At 37.8% G+C, this 21282-nt stretch overlaps 1 protein-coding gene across 3 annotated transcripts in view; it reads left to right on the forward strand.

Moving 5' to 3' along the window:
* DGKH (diacylglycerol kinase eta) overlaps nucleotides 1-21282 on the forward strand; it is a 168982-nt gene that overhangs the window by 135804 nt on the left and 11896 nt on the right. For 2 of the 3 annotated variants that reach the window (XM_064504818.1, XM_064504819.1), the window contains exons 21-28: nucleotides 850-957; nucleotides 3569-3682; nucleotides 3972-4106; nucleotides 5099-5265; nucleotides 7096-7201; nucleotides 9026-9118; nucleotides 13117-13236; nucleotides 13603-13711. In XM_064504818.1, the coding sequence (XP_064360888.1) occupies nucleotides 850-957; nucleotides 3569-3682; nucleotides 3972-4106; nucleotides 5099-5265; nucleotides 7096-7201; nucleotides 9026-9118; nucleotides 13117-13236; nucleotides 13603-13711 (952 nt within the window). Of the gene's footprint in view, nucleotides 1-849; nucleotides 958-3568; nucleotides 3683-3971; nucleotides 4107-5098; nucleotides 5266-7095; nucleotides 7202-9025; nucleotides 9119-13116; nucleotides 13237-13602; nucleotides 13712-15106; nucleotides 15238-21282 lie in introns of all 3 variants that reach the window. The other variant, XM_064504820.1, reaches the window with a different exon arrangement.

The following is a 21282-nucleotide window of genomic DNA, read 5'->3' on the forward strand; positions in this document are numbered from 1 at the left end:
TAATGCTAGCGTCCGGGACTTATGACTCTATATTCCCTGCTTGCTTCAAATACATGTTTGTGGCACTGCTGCAGGACTTGCCGAAAGCATTCCTGGTTAGCAGATGAGAAAACTAACATATAGTAGCTGCCTAGGGCTCTTGGCATGTCTCAGCACTTCTAACCTCCAGGTCAAGGCTTTGAGAACTAGTGGGCTGTGCTCTGCAGTCACTTACACAGCTTTAAGGCAAGAGTGATTTCTCTGAAGTCAGTAAATTTACTCTGGTCATAAGTAGTGTGAGATTGATTGTGTATGGGTTTTGCATGTTATGTATGGTGACATAGGTGTATGTATATACAGTATGTTTGTATGCATGGCTGTGTGTGATCATGTTGAGTAGCACTTGAAGTTGCTTATGTTTTTTGGAGGACCAAAGAGGGACTGAATGGCAAGAGGTCATAGGACCTACCTCTTGCTTGGAAAATCAACAACTTCCAGCCACAGCCGGGGTCATCTATTTAAACTCAGTGATATAGCTTTTCTCATTGCAAAAAGATTCCTAGTCCTTGATAGATAGCGCATGAGAAATTTCACAATAAGGAATGTGAAAATGTTTCTCTGAAGAGATATATAACACTTCTGCTCTAGGTACTAGTGCTTTTTCAACTATATAAAAATTGGTGCTGAGCTTGAGAAGAAGAGGTTTGTATCAGAGCTGCCTCACAGTGTGGGTGGAATGAGCTTGTGCCAACCTGTTAATGACTCTGTCCTCCCCTGCTGGCTCCGTTGAAGCTTCATATATTAAAAATGGTTGATTACTTTTATCGCACTACGTATCTTATGGACTGAATGAGCTTTTATGCATTACAGTGTGACGGACAGTACATCCCCCTTCCAAGTCTTCAGGGTATAGCTGTGCTAAACATTCCCAGCTACGCTGGTGGGACTAACTTCTGGGGTGGAACCAAAGAAGATGATGTGAGTAGCACTAAAGAAAAGTAACCTTATAAGAAGAACCAGCAATAAATTCCATGTGCTGCTGTTCTCATTTAATTTTAGTAGTACTAGTATATAGTATGGCTAACAACTCTTACTCAGCACTCTTACTGTTTGAGTTTAAACAACTGTGAGGTCTGAATCAAAATATAGCTTTCCTTTTTTTAAAATTTTTTTAAATTAACTATCACTCAGAACTCTACTTCAAATTAGGTTGTGATTCTAATGTATCCAGGATTTTTCTCAGCAAAACGCTTTTGTTTTCTTGTGACTGATTATCCTCTGTGTATTTACGTAGATACAGATATATCTATTTATATATATGTATGCTTATATGTATATATACATGCACCACACACAAAAATTTAAACAAGTTTCGATGTCCTTTTCTTATTTTTATTATATGTCAAAGCGTAGCAGCTATGTTTATGTTTGGCTAGAGATAGCTAACGTTTTGATATTCTCCATGTTCGCATCCATAGTTGAATGCGTCTCTCGTGTCTGCCCAGCTTCTATTCAGGTGTTTATTCTTCTTCCTGGGCCCCCTCAGAGACAGAGAGAGAGAAGATCCATCCTAGCTGTCATAGTGGTATACAGCAAATGCATATTTCTTGGAGCAGTTCTACTGGTACTCTTACTCTTCTGGTGATCAGATGTGCCAACAAAGTGACGTGTTTGTTCTGGACAAAGTTAGGTGCATAACTCACTGCTTTAGTGCAATCTTGAGTGACTGATCATCAGAGATGATGGCAGTCTGAAATGCTGCGGATTCTGCTTATCTAGACAGAAGAAAGTTGCTGCCTGCAACTATTTCTGAGATATTATTGGTGAGCCAAGCAGGTTAGCCCCACACTGACTGAGTTGAGCTGGGCTTGCTTGAGCATGCTTTTCTGGTCTCAAGAAGACAGGCTGGAAACATGACCTGTAATGAAATGCACTAGGGAAGGAGGGAATTATTTCTCGAATGTTGATACTTACAGATTTGTTTGTCTTTATTAAAAAAAAAAAATACAGTTGTTTTTCAGCAAAGATGTTTTACCTGTGGAGAGACACAGAAGACTGGGTTGTGTTTTGCCCTTCCTCTTGCTAAAATGGAAACACAAAATAAATGAGCTTTTGCAACCACTTTTTCTTAACCCTGGCTGAACTGGCCACGTAGATGTCAGTTTGACTTACTAAAATACTGTTTGGAGAAAAAAGCTGTAGAGCTTTAAAATACATAAACTGGATCAAGAGCTATTCGTACCTTTTTACCTGGGAATAACAGAATCACTATCTTTGCTTTTTCCAAGACTATCATGTCTGATAAACAAATAGAGAGAGAGAGAGAGAGAGAGAGAGAGAGAGAGAATTTTGCTTCAAAACACTCTAGACCAAGTTAAATCGCGCTTTTGTTCTTTGGCATTGATCTGTCAAAGACTTATCTGTGCAAACTTGGGACGCTATGGGAACCAGAGCCACCTGGACATGGTACTAATCTATGGCAACTGTGCTGTGCAGTCCCTTCCCTGAGAACCAGCCCCTCCTCGGTTTTGTGGCCAAAGCCACCACTCGCCACACTGGCCTTGAGGGCTCCTGCTGGCTTGAGGGGCAGCGAGGACCAAAGATCCTCACCCTCTTCCCCATCCTCTCCATGTTTCCCTGCACCTTCTTATTCTTCACCCCCAGGAAATCCTCTCTCAGGGCATTCCTGGACAGGTCCTGAGTAGTTGCAGCTTTTGGACTCCTTTCATGGACTCAGCCCGTGATGTCCCTTGAGGTAGTCTGAGCACCGCTACTCTTTAAACTCCTACTGGAGTGGCTCTTCCTGCTGATTTTTCTCCTTCATTGCTCCCTTTTCCATATCAGGATGAAATGGTCCAGCTTCAAGTGACCTTAGGGCTTACAGTATTTCCTGCTGGGCCCTTGGACCTGTCAACGGCAGCCTAAGACTTACCCAGGACATGGCTAAATTCCCCTGCAGGACACCAGGTGGCAATGGCATGTCGTGTGCTTTGCGTGAGCTCACAGAAATCCGAAGTCTTGGCTGGATCAGGACATTTGTTCTGTACAAAAGCAATTTTCATGTTTACAGCAGAAAATTTGATGCAGCACAAGCAAGATTCTCTTCAGTATTAAAGCAGCATTTAATAATGCAGACTGCGGATTCTGATGTTGGTTTCCAGAGAATTAGAACATAGGAAGAGAAGCCTTTCTAAGAAGAGAAAAGCAACATTACTTTTCTTAACTTTAAGAACCTCTAACATATTAAGTGCTTTGAAGTGTAGGTTTGAATAGCCCTTTCATCTTGTGTTGAAAAACATATCCTAGTCTTCATGCTGAAATATGTCATCTAAGGATATTATACCTGGTCATTCAGATATTTGAAATGCTATTATTATTGGCCTTTTAAGATAACATTTATCTGCAATCTGCAGTATCACACTCATGACTTTTGAGAGACAGTATAATTATTCTACAGTAATTAGAGTATTAAAGTGTTGAAAGTGAAACTGGAGTTGAAGGTACAGAAAAGAAGATTGAATTCGTTTCATTTAACATACAAGCTAAGCAATAGGTTTACCATCAAAAATGGATTTCTTTCTTCTTTCAGATATTTGGGGCCCCATCATTTGATGATAAAATCTTAGAAGTTGTTGCAGTATTTGGCAGCATGCAGATGGCAGTTTCAAGAGTCATCAAACTGCAGCACCACAGGATAGCTCAGGTTTGTTTCTTGTTTGAAAGCACGTGACATAGTTGGCAGCAGTTGGGGATGCTGGAGAATAGTGGTACTCTGGATGACCACTGCCCTATGCATTAATAAAGCGTTGACATTGTTTTAATTTTAGCAGCTAACAAATTGTCTTGCGTGATGAATGAACTATAAAAGTGCTTCATCCTTGAGACAAACCTGGAGGGAAGCCACAGCTCCTAGTAATCAACATATTTCAGGTGGACTGTCAGTTTCATTAATATTTATTGCTCTGTAAAATAACATGTTTGTCCTTTTCCAGTGTCGGTCAGTAAAGATCACCATACTTGGCGATGAAGGGGTTCCAGTGCAAGTCGATGGAGAGGCATGGATCCAGCCCCCTGGTGTTATTAAAATTATACATAAAAACAGAGCTCAGATGCTAACACGAGACAGAGTATGTTGCAGCAAGTGTGTTATGAGATACCTTTATTAATGTTGCTTTCTGTAGTGATTTGGTTCAATTGTAACATGAAAAAACAGAGCTTATAAAATAAGTTTTATAACTTCATATAACTTATATAATTATTTATAATTATATAATAAGCCTAGCAGAGAATTATTCATTAATATAAATGACTCAGACCTTTGTTAACTTTTATCGGTTTGGTTAATGCTTTTCCTATATTCTTATTAATATACTAAGACGAAGAACAGTCAAAATTTGATACGGTTTTTCTTTGAGGCGCTCTGTGTATACACAGTCACATATGGGAGGTTTTAGCAGAGTTGCAGAAGTGGCAAAGTTATGAAATTTCCATTTCTCAGAATATCTATTTGCAGATTTCTCTCCCCTGTCTCTGTCCTACTAGTCCTCCCTCTTCCCTGTGACGTCAGTCTCAAAAAGAAAAGACACGAGGAGAATCTTGTCACACAGCCACTGGAGAGGTCATGCTTCTCTAGGACCATGGCCTAAAAGGCTTAACTGTCCCTTAGTTCTCTGTCCACTAGCTGGCTGTTGAATTTACTCTGGAATTAATAGCATTTGAACTACTTGTTTATTAAATTTGTTGCTTTTCTCTACCCTGTTTTTTAGGTTTGAACCTTGTAGTACTTTCAGATTTGGAACTCCTATCCTCGCAAAATATGTCTATAGTATTGTCTCTGTGTTCATACAGTTTTGAAAAAATATTTATAGAGGATAAGGGAGAGAGAGAGACAGCTTTCAGAAGTGACCTATTCTCTATATTAAGTTTTAAAAAAAGAAATGCCATTTCATTATGTATAGAGCTTGTATTATATATGTAAGATCATGTGCAATTCCATATGCTCTTATATGCATATGTATGTATATACATACACACACATATGTTTTTATATATTTTTATATATATATGTAAGTAAATACTGAAAGTGTTGTGATCTGAATGTGTAATTCTTTTTGACTAGGCTTTTGAAAACACCCTGAAGTCTTGGGAAGACAAACAGAAGTATGATTCCTGCAAACCTGTCATTCGATCTCCCTTGTATCCTCAACAAGCTGTTGAGTTGGCTACCGAAGAGGAAGTTGCACAGATCCAGCTGTGCTCGCAAGCTGCAGAAGAACTTATTACCAGGTACAGTAAAATTAATAAGTTTGGGTTGGCGATCTATGCACAAAGACTGAATTATTCTTAGAAATGCATATATAGCCTTAAAAGGGTATATTTTCCCCGTCTTCTGATTAATGTTCCACTCTTACAAGTCTTTTGGATTTTGGATTTTTAAGGCTCAACTTTTTTATGTATGTAGCTATTCAGAATTTTTTTCTAGTAAAAACTGACTTTTTGAAGGAGTAATGGAAACAGAAAAACAGAAATTTTTTTTTCAGAGAGATTTTTGTTTGAAATGTCTCATTTTATAGAAAAGCAAAAATACATTAAAAAAAAAAAAGACCTTAGAGGTCAACTTTAAAAGTCAACACTGTGGATGTATCCATCTGACCTAGTAATGCCAGACTCCCCAGATAGTCCTATTTCTAGATATTTTGAGATATTTCTATAGCCCCTGTGCATTTGATCTGTTTTAGATGCACCCTTTACAAAAGGTTCCTGTGCCATAGAATTATCTATTTCTCTCCATTGGTTATAAAGGGAATCTTGATGACTAGGTCAGGTATAGACATCTGCATTGCTGATGTCTCATTGTGACAGATGAATCTCAGGTGTTTGATGCTGCTTGTTTTTTGTTTTTTTTTTTCCTGAGTATTTGAAATATTCTCCTGTTCCAGATTTGACCTGCCAAATCTTTTCTTCTCTTGACTTTTCTGTTCCACCATTCCTCTTCCTTTTTTATTTCTCCCTAGAGACTCATAATTCGTGTTGAAAAAAATGATGAGCACTTTTTACTGACCCTTAAAGTTTTCTTAAAATATTGCAGAGGTAGTTACAACACCAATATTCAGGGTGCTCAAAATGCCCGATAAACTCTTTGTAGCTTTATGCATTCATCCAGTTGTTCATTGTTTTTGCAGCTTTCTATTTCATTACTAACATTCAAAATCCTAACATCTCTGTAGCCCTGGACACCTCAGTAATTTTCATTTGTTGAGATGGTAGTGAGCTGCTGCTACAAAACTGATCCCACAACCTTGCTTATCTTCAAGATAAATTCTAAGATAAAGTCAAGAGACTTTAATTTTCCACAGGAAAAACCTACTTTTTTAGAAAAGATCTTTTAAAATCAAAACATTTTATAAAGCTTCTGTTCAGTTCCTCATCATGATGAATGATCTTAAGCCTCAAAATTAATTCCTGGAGTGCCTGTGTAGTAGCACTGACAGTATAAGAAAGGAATTGAAGAACTATATATAGTCTTTATACTGTGGTGGTGACTTAAGTAGGCAAGGAAGAATGATTTAGGTTATAGTTTACCCAAAATGAGGTTTAGCCAAGACACCTTAAATACTTTACTGTTCTAAAGGTCCATTTATATTTGGACCTCTTATAATCTCAAACTATTGCAGCCAATTTTAATGTTGAATCTAAAGGAGTTCTTGAACTTTTCGTGATATGTTTTGTGTAACAGGTGTAATTTTTCTTAAATAACTTCACATAAGCTATCTTAATACAGTAGGGTTTTCCTTTAATGTTTATATGAATTAATAGCCCCATATTTTTGGTATAATTTTTGCATGGCAATTTTGCTTTAAGAGAAATAAATATGCCTCAGTATTTCATAACAATAATAAATCTTCTCTATTATGAATATCATTTATATGAGGTGCTCTGTTGCTAAAAGAGATTCTTGTATTTGAACTTTTGTTATAAAGGACTATAGTTAGGACTCATTAAAGTGTTTTGTGAAACACATCTTTGTATATTTTCTCATCTCATGATATCATGTACTTTAAGAATTGCTCTGTAAATACAGTAAGAAATATTTTTCTCTTTTTCATACTTTTGTAGAATCTGTGAAGCAGCAAAAGTACATGGCCTCTTGGAACAGGAGCTTGCTCATGCTGTCAATGCATGTTCTCATGCATTAAATAAAGCCAACCCAAGGTTTCCTGAGGTAAGGGAATAATAGAGATTTCCTTACAAGTAAATAAACTGTACCATCTGTTTGCCTAAGGTTGTGACACAGGAACTATTCTGTACTCGCTGTCCCCCTATTATACCAAATAGGATGATAGTTCTTGAAGTTTTTGGTAACCGAGACTCCCAAATATTCATACACGTGCTCAAATCTAACTCAAGTTGCCTAATGGATGAATGGATGCTGTATCTTTTCCCCTCTATTGCCACTGAATCGAAGGTGGAGGTAAAGGGAAAATTACTTCCTATTCTGAAGGTGCTGCTCTGTGTAGCAGCAGGAAGCCTCAGCTCTTCACATGGTTATGGAAACACCCTGTAGCTGATGAATATGGCAGAGATCATGCTCCATGATTCTGAAATTTATTAATAATACTAGGAATAGGAGTTAGGAGAACTGCCTTTATACTGAAGAGGCACAAGAGTCTTCTCCTGACCTTAGACTGTATGACATCTGAGAAGGCAGAAGATGCCATTTCTGCATTCACTCTGTGTCCTCCCCAGATGATGTTGCCTATTGTGATGGCTGGAGGTTAGAATGGGACATTAACCATAGTGAAAATGCAAAGTTTCTGTTTTTTGTTAAGGGGGGAGCACACAGCTGAAAGGGAGATGCAGAGTTTGGATCAGGGGCATGATAAAAGTATGTCTTTTGTCTCTTGGAAGCAACCAAGAACTTGCTCTGTTTGCAGTGGAAGTACCACAGCCTGGGATGCTCATCCTAAAGTGATGCACTAGTGCTTATTAAATCAAGTGGGGTGTACTAATGTAGCTCTGAGCATGAGTAAACCAAACTCATATCAGCAAAGAGCAAATACAGTAGGTAAAATAAGCCCATATGTACTTGAAGAAGATCATGTAGACATATCCCCAGACACAGAGTGGAGGCATGACAAAGCTGGACAAATGATGTAACTGCATATATATCGTATATATTACAATATGTATATGTATGTATATACATCACACACACACACACACACACACACACACACACACACACACACACACACAAAAATAACAGGTCAATCAATCAATGTGGATGCGTTCATAACAAATTTTCACCTCCTTTCGTGCTTAGATGTTGGGCTGTAGTGCTACCCAGAGAAATGTAAAGCAGAGGAAAACTGAGTTTGATGGTTTCTCTCTTTACACTAGACAGTCTGGGTGTTTTCAGAGGCTGGACCCAAAGATGATAAATCAGGTAGAGTCTGTCTGTATAGTTTTATTTAACCTAAATTTACCTAGTCATTCATCACTATGGTAAGTATACTAGCAAACCCTTTCTTCTTAAAATACATCTAGCATTTCACTTCTGCTAGGGATAATGTGAACAATTCAGATCAACAGTCTTGTTAAATGAGGCCTACAGCATTTCTGCTGGCCTTTGCCAACCATAAATATCATGGGTTCATCTCACAGGTGCCTGGTCACATGGTCTTTAGGGTCATATCAGGTCATATTAAAAGAAGTTGAGGAAAAGGCAATAAATAAATTGTCCATTTTCTTTTTCCAGTCTTAGTGCTGCAGAAGACTAAAAGGGGGTGTTATGTCCCCAGATAAGTAGGTGAGATACTCTCATGCACAGTCAGTTCTAGGTTTATCTAAGAACACTAAATTTAACTTGTGAATTGTGCTTTGTGGTGGCTGTCTTTTGTTTGAGTGGATTGGCTTGTCAATATAGAGCTAAATTGACATATTTCTCCTAGGAGAGGGTGCTTCAGCTGTGCAGTATAAGCCCAGAGTACTTGTGCTAGTCTGACATGCATTCCTTCAAATGATTGTTATCCTTCTTACTCCCCAGAGTCTTACCAGAAACACTGCCATGGAGATAGCTGTCAACGTGAAGGCCCTGCATAATGAAACTGAATCTCTGCTATTAGGAAGAATTCCTTTGGTAAGGTGACAAAATACATGTTTTTAGTCCTTCATTGATACTAGAATTGATTTGTTCTTTGCACACTGCACTGATTTAAAAGATCAACACAGAATTTATGACATGTTAGTGCAGCTCTGTACAGCCAATTGAAGGATATTACACTGCATTTGTAGCTTGAATTGGAATGAGTTATGAATTGTTGTCCTTGGTTGGCAAGCATCTCGCCTCATTTCAGATATCTGAGAACTCATTGCCTGGACTCTTCTTTTTAATGGCCCATAGAGAGAAATAAGTAAGCCTGCAGAGGGTGATTCACCCAGACCTGTCCTGGAGGCCTGTCTTAAAGACAAATATCTTCTGGAGGTTTAGCATTTAAGGGAACCTTTGATGTTCCACTACCTATCTTCAGATTTTAAAGAGAACCTGACGTGACTGGTTTAATAAAGAGAGTCATTTAGACTCATACATTCTAATTTGGGCAAGGAAACCTCAGCCTTGTCCTAATACCTGGCATGAGGTATCTTATAACCATTAATCAGTAAGTGCTCCTACATCTTACGGCACTTGAAGTCTTTGCATCTTTTCCCTTTGCTAGTGTTTCTGTGTCTAAAATGGTGAAACTCTGTTGAACTTCGGATGTATAATCAGAAAATTCCTACATGTGACATCATGAAGAGAAGAAAGATGTCAGGTTTTCTATGCTGGTCCAGTTCTGATATTAAAAAGATCCCCAGTAGGAACAGTTACATTTTCTTTGGATTCAGAAGCAAACTTATTATTAAATTCTGTTGATTTGAATGTTATAATTACAAATCGATATCAATAGGAATGTTTTCATTTGGGTGAGTTAGAGTATGAAACTTATGGTGCTGGTTCAGGTACCTTTTTACACCAGTGACAGATGGCACAAGTCTATCCCAAAGTAACCAAAAGTTAGTATGGTCTGAAGGCTTATGACCACTTAAGCTCTAAAGGTAGTCAAAGGCTAGGCTCATATGATACATTTCATGGAGTTTTAAAAAGGAAAGCTATTCATTAGATGATTTTGTCCAAGAAAAAGGAAAAATATCTGCTGGGTTTTTTTTTTTCAGATTGCTATTGCTAATCTCTCATTTCAGACTTACTGGGGAATCAAAACAGAGAAATTTGTTTTAATTTTAAGATAGCTTGGGAAGAGGAATTAGAAGAAAAGGTTTGAGCTGGTGAAGGAAAGGACAAGTATGACTTACCAAGGCAGTCTAGAACATAATGTTATTATGAAAACCTCACTGAAACAATACCTTTTCTACAGCTAGTTGTGATCTCACTGCATGTTGAATTGGTCCTTGATCAGGCTCCAAAGCCTAATTTGATTTATTTGTGTATTTCTGATTCTTACCTATTGTTGTTCTGTTTCTCATTATAGTCTGCAAATTTCTTCATGAGTCTACATCAAACTCGTTTTTTAATAACAAAGCTGTTAGAAGATATCTAGATATCTTCCAGAGATGTCCATTACACTCATTTGACATTATGCTTGTTTAGAACTGTGTCACAATAACAAGGCACCCTGGTAGCCTTATGGGCATGTATTTTATAAAATTATGAAACTACCTGTATGTTGGTCCCTCAGTCTATGAAAATAGAGACAGATGAAATGTAAAGTGTTCCTTGATCTATCAGCTGCTGCCATCATACACTGTTCTCCAAATTATTTTTCTCCTCTGACAAAGAAAAACATTCATTTTTAATATCTTCCTCTCTTTTTTGCCTTTTCAATTCTCTCTCACCCTTCTCTTCTGTAATCAAAGCTCCTGACAGCTGTAAGTTGATGCCTTCATTGCATATGCTACTTGGTTGCCGTTTACCAACTCTGAGTTTCCATCTCTCCATTTTGGCTTCTGAAGCAGATGAAATAAATCTAAATACATATACAGGGAGACCATGATTTCTGCAGTCTCCTGTAAGATATAATTAACAAAGTTAATACAACAGCTAGGTGACATCAAGTGGTGATGTAGCTGTAAATGCCATTTTTAGTGACATGATTAGATGGGACAATGAAGCTCATCTGTGGAATATCCCAGATGGCTGGAATACAGTTTTGAAAATAGAGAAATGTTATTTTGTTTTGTCTAGACATTTTCCAAGTGCACCATTTCAATTTTTGCTTTTTTAAAAGCATTTTCACTCTGAAACAGAGCTCAAATTTCAATGTATTAAGGGAGAAGTGAGAAAGAACTGAAAAAAACCCCTTTATTTTCAGTGCTTCATTCATAGTGTTAATTTTCATCTTGGAAATAGGAAGCTTTTCCCAGATGTTCTAGGAGGACAATTTACCCTAAATTGCTAACTCCTCCTTTACCAGAATTTCACTACTATTTCGTTTTTATTTTCAGGAGCAATATCACCTATGTGTACACTTTCTCACCATGAGATGAGAGTTCGTTGTTTTTTTGTTTGTTTTTTTTTTGTCCCCAAGCAAAATGTTTTCCTCTGAGAAGCAAGCACTTAGATAAGTGCTTGTTGCAAAAGAGAACTTTTTGCTTCATTCATTTATATAAAAATAGAAAACTTCAGAAATAATTTTAAAAAATGAAAACACAAGAGAAGTTATAACTTCTTCAAAGACAAGTGGTTCTTCCCCTGTGCTCAGAATTAACCAAACTCTTCAAATTGGAAAAGTCTGCTATGAGCATTGAATTTCCTCCCTAAATTTTTGGAGCTTTAGAAGAGAAATGAATGCTGTAGCAAGAGGGAGCTTATATTTCCAATATTACTATACTAAACAATAATATCTTACTAAAGATAGTCTCTCCTCGGAAAAAGGTTACTATATACAAACTATTGAAGCTTTATGACCAGAACCCAACAGTATCAAAATCTTTGTCCAGCACAAAAGATCAAAGATTCTCTTACAACTCCGTTTTAGAAATGTATCTGTTAGGAGATAACTTCATTAGATCCTTTTGAAAGGATATTCTGTACTGCTTTGGGACTACTTTTACCTCAAAGAGAGAAATGGGTGGTCATATTGCTTTATTAGTGGTTCCACGCAACTCGTTCTGAGATTCAGCTGTTTGCCTCAAAATGCTGTTTCAGCAGCCCCAGATAAGTCCCAAACTGCTTTCCTGTGGATCAGCTGCCTGCCCGTCCCCTTCTTCACAGATTCGACTCTCACTGCAGCTGCAGAACAGTTTTCAGATCAGGGCTTTAAGGAAAACTGGCACCACCATGAGTTTCTCAAAATGTTGATAGAGCCAAAATCAGAGAGATCAGCAAAGCCCAAGTTTTTTGGCATTACCACCACTTTCTTTTCTTCTTTGCCCTTCCCTGAGGGCTCTCGCCCTCTGGGGCTGCCGTACTTGTCCCTCTTCCAGACCTTGTCCTCATTGTTCCCCCTGGCAGTGGTTGCTACCACTCCATGTCTCACCTGTTCAGAAGGGGTAGCGCAGACACTGTATCACTGAAAGGCCTTTGAGAATGCAGCATCTTAGGTAAGGCACAAGATCTGTCTTCTTCCTTGACCGGAAAAGAGTTATCCGTCATATGAAGAAATTTGCAAATGATAGCTTGGGCTTTGTCATACTACCATCTATCCACGTTCTTTACACTGCTTTTCATGCAAGGATTTTCCAGGCTGTTGTGCTTCTAGTGAGTTTTTATGTCTTTTTATGCTGGAAGTTCCCATTTCTAATGTTGTGTTCCAGTAGCAATGTTATCAGATAACTTTTGGTACATGAAGAGTCAGGAGTGTGAATGATGACAGTGGTTGACAGCTAGGTCCAACCAGTCTGCACCCAAAGTCTCAGCTGTATCAGTCATGCCTTTGTGGTTGGGACTATAGTAAATGTATTGTCAGAGTGGTTTGGTGCATCTTTGAAGGAAGATTTAGTTTGGTAAGATTGTTTCTTTTCACTACTTGTATATGTTCACTGCAAAGTAGTCATCTATTTCTGTGGTAACAATGCCTCTAGGTTAGATGTTATAGGTTAACAATACTACTAATATTATTTCTCTGACCTCCTTATAAACAGCAGTTGGAAGCTCCCCATGAAGAGCTATTGTCTGATGCTTTGCACAGTGTGGAAATAGAGTTGAGAAAACTTGCTGAGATTCCTTGGCTTTATTATGTTTTTCAACCAAATGATGATGAGGTGAGTCTGATTAGTACTTCCTGTTTCTAATTGAACTTAATTTTCTTTTAATAGGTGGAAGTAAGTTAGAATCTCTCATAATCTGGACAGGCAATTTTGATAATGGTGCCGGATCCTTCTGTCTGCTGTGAGCAAGCTTTTAAGCTTAGAGCTTTTTCAGTTTTATTTCCTTTTCTGAATTTAAAGGTGTTTAATGGTTATTTAATAAAAGAAACAAATATAGACCTGAATCCTGACATACTTCTTTACAAAAGAAAAATTTGGTCTTAGTCTTTGAGATTAACTATGGATTACCTTCTCAAGTACGGAATTTAACCTTGTTGCTTTCGGTTAATTAAAGGTAACTATGTCTGTCCTTTTATGTAGGATCCCCCTCTGGATTATGCTAAGAGAAACAACAGAAGTACAGTGTTTCGCATAGTGCCAAAGTTTAAAAAAGATAAAGTCCAGAAGCATAAGACCAGCCCTCAGCCTGGTATGTGTTTTGACATTGCAAGAAAAATAGCATTTGGGGAAAATGTGATTTTATGTGTTTGTAAGAGCTGAAATAATGTACTCTACCTACGAGTAAAGTCCTGACCCAGTCAAAGTGAAAGGCAACTGAACTGACGTCTTCATTAGGAGGAACATTTCTTTCAGTGCATTTAGAAAGCGTGATTCAGTAGGACCCCAAGACTTCCAGGTGAACCAAAGAAATACTGCAAAGGTTCATATAATTACTGTTTCATCAGGAAACAGGACCTGGGTCTTGTCTGGTGGTTAAATTTAATTAACTCAGAGCAATGCAAGCCATATGAAAACACATTGTTTCCCTGTGAAGCTCCAGCTCGTGTTTTTCAGATTAGTTTGAGAAGCCGTGCAATAGCTTTTATCACACTGGTTTAATTAACCAGCTATCCTTAAATTTCAGATGAGTTTTAGGGTTAGTTAGACAGATCAAATGAAAAGCCACAATAGTCAATACTGATCTCTTAATTAGTAGAACTTGAACAAACTCCACTCTCCTCTCTTCCCACTGCTATCTGTGAACGTACTTCCTTAAAATTACATCCGAGAGTTAATCAGTGGTCAGATGGTCCTAAAACTATTTCCACATCTTGGTCTTTTTAATGGGCAATAGATCAAAATCTGCAAAATCTTGCAGCTGTTGATTAGATTCCAGACTAGACTTCAGATTTCACTTCATTGTGAATCTAACCAGCATTGAATGGAGTAGCAAAATTGTAGCAATTGATAGCATAACTCTATTGTCTTTCAATAAGTGTGGTCTTACTCAGACTAATGTGGGCAACTAACCTTAGAGAACAATGTTTTACAGAGAGCTTATTAATAGCCTATGTAGCACAGTAGCTTAAAGAATACTTGTTGCATTAATTAAGAATACTAGAAAATTTCAATTAAAAATGGACTTGCTTGCTGCCATTGCTATATCTGAGGTATGGTTTATATATTAATTTTACATGTTAATTAGTTTTTGAAGGCTTCTCTTTCCTCTGGATGACCACTAATAAATTAATGGTATAAAGAAGAACAACTTTAGCCTTTGCGTCACTGATCCTAAGATGGTTTAATGTGAATTTGTGGGACACGAGGTTTTAAAGGCTTTATTGAAGAAACTGGAGTAAAGCTGAAAGCATGGCTGCAAAGCAAAGAACCCAAACTTTGTTTAGATACTTTCTCTTGTTAATTGCTAACCTATAACCTGCATGTAAAAGGAAATTGTCAGTTTTTTGTGGAAATGACACCTCTAACCTTTCCCTTTGCTAGCACGGCAATTCTACTCTGTTTTCCACTCTCTTTGGCCTAACCTTTGCTTGTAATGCATTTGAGCATGTAGAAATTAAGGGGGTTTTGCTCTTAACTTTGGTAGTTCAAAAATGGGGCACAGATGAAGTTGCTGCTTGGCTGGATCTGCTCAGTTTGGGAGAGTACAAAGAAATCTTCATCAGCCATGACATCCGAGGCTCTGAGCTTTTACATCTGGAAAGGCGAGATCTTAAGGTATTTCCTTTGTGCTACTTTTCTGCTGTTGACCATTTTCTTTGACAAAACAACAACCAACTTTTCTCCTTTCCCTGCACTTGTTATGTGCTTGTAGCTTGGCTTACACTGTGCAAACATGCAATAAACTAATATGCGCTGTCCTCTGGCCTGAATTTCTTAAATGCTGAATTGTACTTGCAGCCAAGAATATCTGTGATATCAGAAATTTCCTTTTCTTGCACTTGATATAGAATGATAGCATGATAACTTATGGCAGAAGCAGCAGGAAAAGCTCTTTTGGTATCTTACTGACATCAGTGTTATAATGTTATCTTCAAAAAGTCACAGTTTCAGGTAGAAAAAAGGATCATTGTGTCAGTTTATCAAGCTGTGGGAAATAATTTTGAGTATATCAGCTAAAAGTTCATTGAGGTGATTTACTGTAGTACTACACTTGAATAGTTAGCGTGAGGAAGAAAAGACAGCTTAATGAATTGCAGCATTGGACCTATATGGCATTGGTGTTTGTGTGTCAAAACAGGCTTTCTCGGTAGTTTTTTTCATCCATGACAAACCTCTGCCTGATTTTAGCTATATAGCTTTTTTTAAAAAGCACTTTCTTTTGTCTTTCTGTGTGCCTCAAAGAGTGTGAAACTTTCTTCTTCTGAGGTCTGTTTGATAAGAACTAAGTTTTGCAGGGAGAAGTGTTACCTAAAAGTCTGAGGCTGTTATTTGAGCTTGCTGGTCTTTTTCAGGAATCACTTAAGTGCATCCATTATATGTAATAGAGACTATATCTTTGGGGATTCATTACATTACTTTTTCTGGGAACCCAGTGGTAATGAGTTCTTGATAATGTGTTTGCAACTGCTTTTAGCACGTAAGATAGGAAATAGGGTATTGTATAAATCGCAAACATTTACATTTAGAGTGCAAGTCACTGTTCTAGCCACAGTGCGGTAGTCTCCAGATATAGGCAATACTTCGATACAGATATGCCATTTTTCCTAAAGTCTTTCATGTAGTTTGAAATCCTAAAGTTATAAGGTAGTGCTTTACATTGTGTGACTGTTACAGTAGCATGTAGCTGATACAGATAGCTGTGTTTGATATGATGTATTTAGCTGTTGTGTGTTATGGTATCCTTTGGTGTTAGGTCACATAAACTTCTTTCCATGGATGTTAAGTGCTTTTCTTTCAGGAAAAGAAAAAATCCCTACATGCAAAAACTTAAAAATAGAAACCTGTCCAAGAAATCCACCACAATGTTCCAGTTGTAGGTGTTATAAGTTCCTGTTCTGAATGGGCACTAAACAAATTTATAACTTAAATGGGAAACTCAGCATCATGCAGTGCATTGTTTTGCTAAAATAGTAAGAGTTCCTCGAAAAAAAACCCAAGGTGACAAGATCAAGGTTTAACTAGGCACAGTCTCTGGCCTTAGGTAGGTACCAACTTGTCTGCATGCCCAGAAGACCAGCACTTCAACCAAGTTACTATCTGCAGCAGTGTATTCATCAACCTGTTATCCCTGTTGCTCAGACAAATGCTGAATCAGTGCAAGTAAAACACCCTCACAAAGGGTAATACCCTGAAATTTCTAAAGGCTTGTCTTGGGTAGAGCCTACAGCGAGACAGACTTTTACTGTCCCCTCTCTGTAACGCTCTCTGGAAGCATTTATGCATGTTTTAAATTGCTATATGTAGCTTGGCCAGGGATTGCTGTATGGAAGCTGCAGAGGGTAGATCCCATGCTAACAGGCGGCTGGTGCTAGAGTTGTCCCATCTGTTTGTCAGCAGAGCCGAAACCTTCCAAAACAGTGCTGTTTGTAAGGTTGCCCAGACATTTAGCCAAAGATGGGTTGTGCTTTGTGTGGCAACGCTGAATCGAAACAGTTTAGTTTAGCACTCAACCTGCTCAATACATATGGGGCATGATCTCTGCAGGCAGCCAATTAAGGATGGCTCAGGCAGGCTGTGCTTTTCTGACCAGTGACCTGAATTGGTGTCAAGATGTATAATGTGGTACCTGGGAAATGAGGAACATGTCTCAAGCTGCCCTGTTAATTTGTCCTCTGTGGGACCATTGAGATGTGCAGATGAGTCATCAGTGCTTTTGTGAGCTATAGTCTGTCTGCAGCCTCTCCTTCAGTGCAAGCTTTGTGCTTCCTAACAGGCTAAGTGGAATCATCACTGATTCACAACCTCCTAACAGGCTAAGTGGAATCATCACTGATTCACAACCTCTTAAGTCACGTGTGATGGATTTCCTTCCATTATCTTTCATATCTACACCAGGAAAAATAGTCGTCCATTTTAATTGGACCCCCTGGGCTCACCTTTCCTTCTGTGGTCAAAAGTACAGATGAAAAGCAGTAGGGATAAGGATTTGACAAACCTCTCCTTTCCCCCACATCACTGAAGTAGATCAATATCTTGACTTGAAGAATTGAACGCCTGTAGTTGTATTTCTGCGTTGCTTGTGGATCTTAGCTCAGTGTGTAGCAACTGGCAAATGGAGAACACCTCCACCTGGAACCAGAGACCTCTTCTTCCACCCCCCAGTAATAGCCTTTCTCCACTCTCCTATGCCTGACTTTATTTAAGGGCGTCTTAGAATTGTACAGCAATGTGATCTTATTTTCCTCAAGGTAAGGATGGGCAGTGAATTATGGAGTGTGCTGTAGAAGCTGGAGACAGAGGGCTCATCCTGATTCTTTTTTTTTTTTTTAATTAACCTTCTTTTACAAGTAAGCTCATTGAAAACTGGACTCTTACTTTGCTGAAGTAAATGCCGACACTGCTTAGCATTGACAAGCTTGTTCCTAAGCATGCAATATAGTAGTAGGCAGAACTGCAACAGGTTTGATAGGGCTAGGTGGTACTTGCCGTTCTAATGTCTCCATAGCACTCCATAGAAATGTAGTTTTTTTCCAGAAATGGTTTCCACATCTCTTGACAGCTTTTAATGAGCAGTGAGAGTTAAGCTAAAGTCTGTGCCAAGAATTGTGGAATTTCATCTCTGTTTTGCAGAAGGGTTTTTTAAAAAGGACTTACATAGAAATTTTTTTGTAAGACTTGTTAGACTTCAGACATATTTGAAGTCTTTTGACACTGGCAGTGCAAGTCAGGGAGATTTCTAATCTGGAAGATGTTAATATTAAGGATGGTTTATATTAATTGTTTAACAGTATTAGATTTTGACAAAATCTGTGGGGCAAACCTGGGATGAATGGTTTCTTGGCCAGGCAGATAGGGGCCTAATCATGATAATGTATTGTAGATGAAGAACTCTTGAAAGCTGTTTTAAGGATTTTTATCAGCTTTTCTTGCCCAACTCTTCTCCTTGAAAATGGTTTGAACCTTATTTGCTGAAGTCCTAGAAATGGCAAAGAGGATGAGGAGAGCATAGGGAGAGGCGATCCTGTAGTTTTACGGCTGTAGCTGGGGCGGAGGGAGGACTCTTTCCTTGCTCAAACTCTGGCTAGACTTCTGTCTTCAAAATCATATTTTGATGAAATCAAATTTTTTGCTATTTGATATCAATTAAATAGGGACAGATTATCTAGCTCATGATGTAACTAATGCATACACTTTTGATCTTCCTTTTGTGAATGATACATGATATGCTGCTGTTGCAAATCCTTTCACTTTAAGATGAGAGAATTTCTGCAAAGTTTCCTGCATCAGCAGTAAACTGAGAATACTCAATAGTTTCTAGTATCAGGAATGTATAACTCTTAATAGACTGGTTTGGAGGAAATTACACACGCATAAAAATTCAGACTTTATTTTGTCAGTTTTGTTTTTTCCCCTTAAGTGTGGCAGAATGTAATGAAAAATTGAGGTAAGACTCTTGAGACTTACTGTTTTGATCTAAATTACAGTAACTTCAATCAGAATGAAAACAAAACTGAAGTCACCTCAGTGACACTGCAGTGTTGGTGAGGCTTTGTAAAAGTTGATGAAAAAGTGGCTAAGTTTTCAGGAAATTTCATAATATGGTTCTTTCCTCTACGATCTTTGAAGTCTAGCAATACCTCACTATGTTGCTTATCCAACAGAAGTTCTACTCATGGAAAATGTTTCTTTTGAAGAGTTTGGAAGTTCTTAACCTTTAACACATGTGGCTTGTTGTGGCTTGGAAGGTATCCTACAGATTTTCCCTGTATAGAATTTCTTCCAGGTAGCTACTGGGATATTTCAGAGAGTTTTGTGTATTTTAATTCATTGTAAAACTAAGTTTGGAACAAGAAAAAAACTTTCTCAAACTTCATACCTATAATGATAAAACTTGCTCTCATTGTTGGATAAGTTTAACAATTACTACTTACGTCAGCTCTTTAAATTTAAAAATTTGTACTGTGCTTTTAAAAAATGAGATAATCTTGCATTAGCTGCAACAAAATATGATATGATGTGAAAAAACATATTTTTCAGATAGCTTTATGAACGTAAGTTGTCCTGAAAGTTTAGTTTTGGGCCTTTTATGCACACGTTTTGAACTCTTTAGTTTTGACACCTTTGTGCCAAAGTACTTGAAAGGATGGTCACGTGTTATAGTATTGCTAGTTTTCTGTCAAAGATGCAACCAGGTTTTTTCCATCTTTCACCTAACCAGAATTCAAACTTGGCTCTCTGAAAATTATTCCACCTGTTAAATCTGTGCTATGCTTCATTTACAATAAAATAATGAATTCATGCCCATCTTACCACCCTTCTCTTTCTTTGGAGAAATGCATAATGAAATGCATGCTCACACCTTTAAGTAATATACAGTGCTGATTTTCTGAGGTTTCTGTGGATGTGGAAAGGTAGATACAGTCTTTTTTGTGCAAAGTATGTAGAGAATGTTATGTATGGCTTTACTTTTGACTCTGTATGAAAATAATTGTTTCAGGCTGTGTCATCCACTCCCTCCCTTTAACGTCTTTTTAATGGCAAATTCTCCTATTAAAATGAAAGGGTTTGTATTTAGAAGGATAGTGAACTTTACTAAAACCTTTTTTTATTTAATCACAAACTGTTTACATAAGGTTTCTTCTACAAATAACTAATATTTGTGTGTGCCACTTATTTGACATTATTAACCAAGGATTTTAAAGAGTTTTTCAAAGCTGGTTTATACAGATAAGGGAAGTAGAGCTCCAGAGAACCAAGATGAAAATTTATTAGCGCAGTAGGGATCATTAGCACAGTTGGGGTTCCCGTTCTGCTTCTCTGACCATTGGACTAGTAAAAATTGGAAAAGATGCTGCTAAAGCTGTTATTAATACTGAAAGAAGTTTGATGTAGAAATCTGTTGTCTACTCTCAGTCATACAGAGATGGGCCCCAGAAATCAGTATGACATACATTTTGGCTGATAATTAATTGCTTTAGTTGGTGGCTACAAGGAGATTTGCATTTATGCTTTTTGTTTTCCTGTAGGATGTGACTGTCATGTCTCTCAGAATTTCTTTTCTATCTCTAATCATCAAGCGTACCCATGTAAGGAGACTTACCTTTATAGAATGAAAAACAAATGCTTAACCTTATCTATTGTTCTCTGAAGGGAAGTTGTCCTACATGCCTGTAGACATCACATCCACTTTCCCTTGAGAGACTGGGAATGTGTATGCTCATTGCTGAAAATAGGCATCATAGGGCCACAAATCAAGTAACATTGCTGAACAGGAGCCCTAATCCATCACATCCTACCAAGCTGTTGATTGCTGTGTTAGAGAGGAGGGGGAGATTGTTCTTTTTCTCCAGAAATTGTGCAAAGCATTTATACTTAGCCGTCAAGCAAAAGATATGCTTTTGAGAGATATTGCAGCGCCTTGGGTTGTGATTATTGCAGGTAAGTAATTTTCTCTCTGCAGGACAGAGGGAGATTCATTGTATGCTGTAAGCTAGTTTCTTGTTAGGCAATACTTGCTAGCGCCCCAGAATCTTTTCCAGTTAATGTTAAGTTGATTGTAGTAGGCACATTTCTAGATATCTGTTGCATAGCTAGATCATAATCATTGCCCTTTTATTTATTTGGTAAATAAGCCTTCCTCTTTTTCTTTCTCTCTTTTTT

Source organism: Dromaius novaehollandiae, chromosome 1, assembly GCF_036370855.1.
Source record: "Dromaius novaehollandiae isolate bDroNov1 chromosome 1, bDroNov1.hap1, whole genome shotgun sequence".
Lineage (NCBI taxonomy): Eukaryota > Metazoa > Chordata > Aves > Casuariiformes > Dromaiidae > Dromaius > Dromaius novaehollandiae.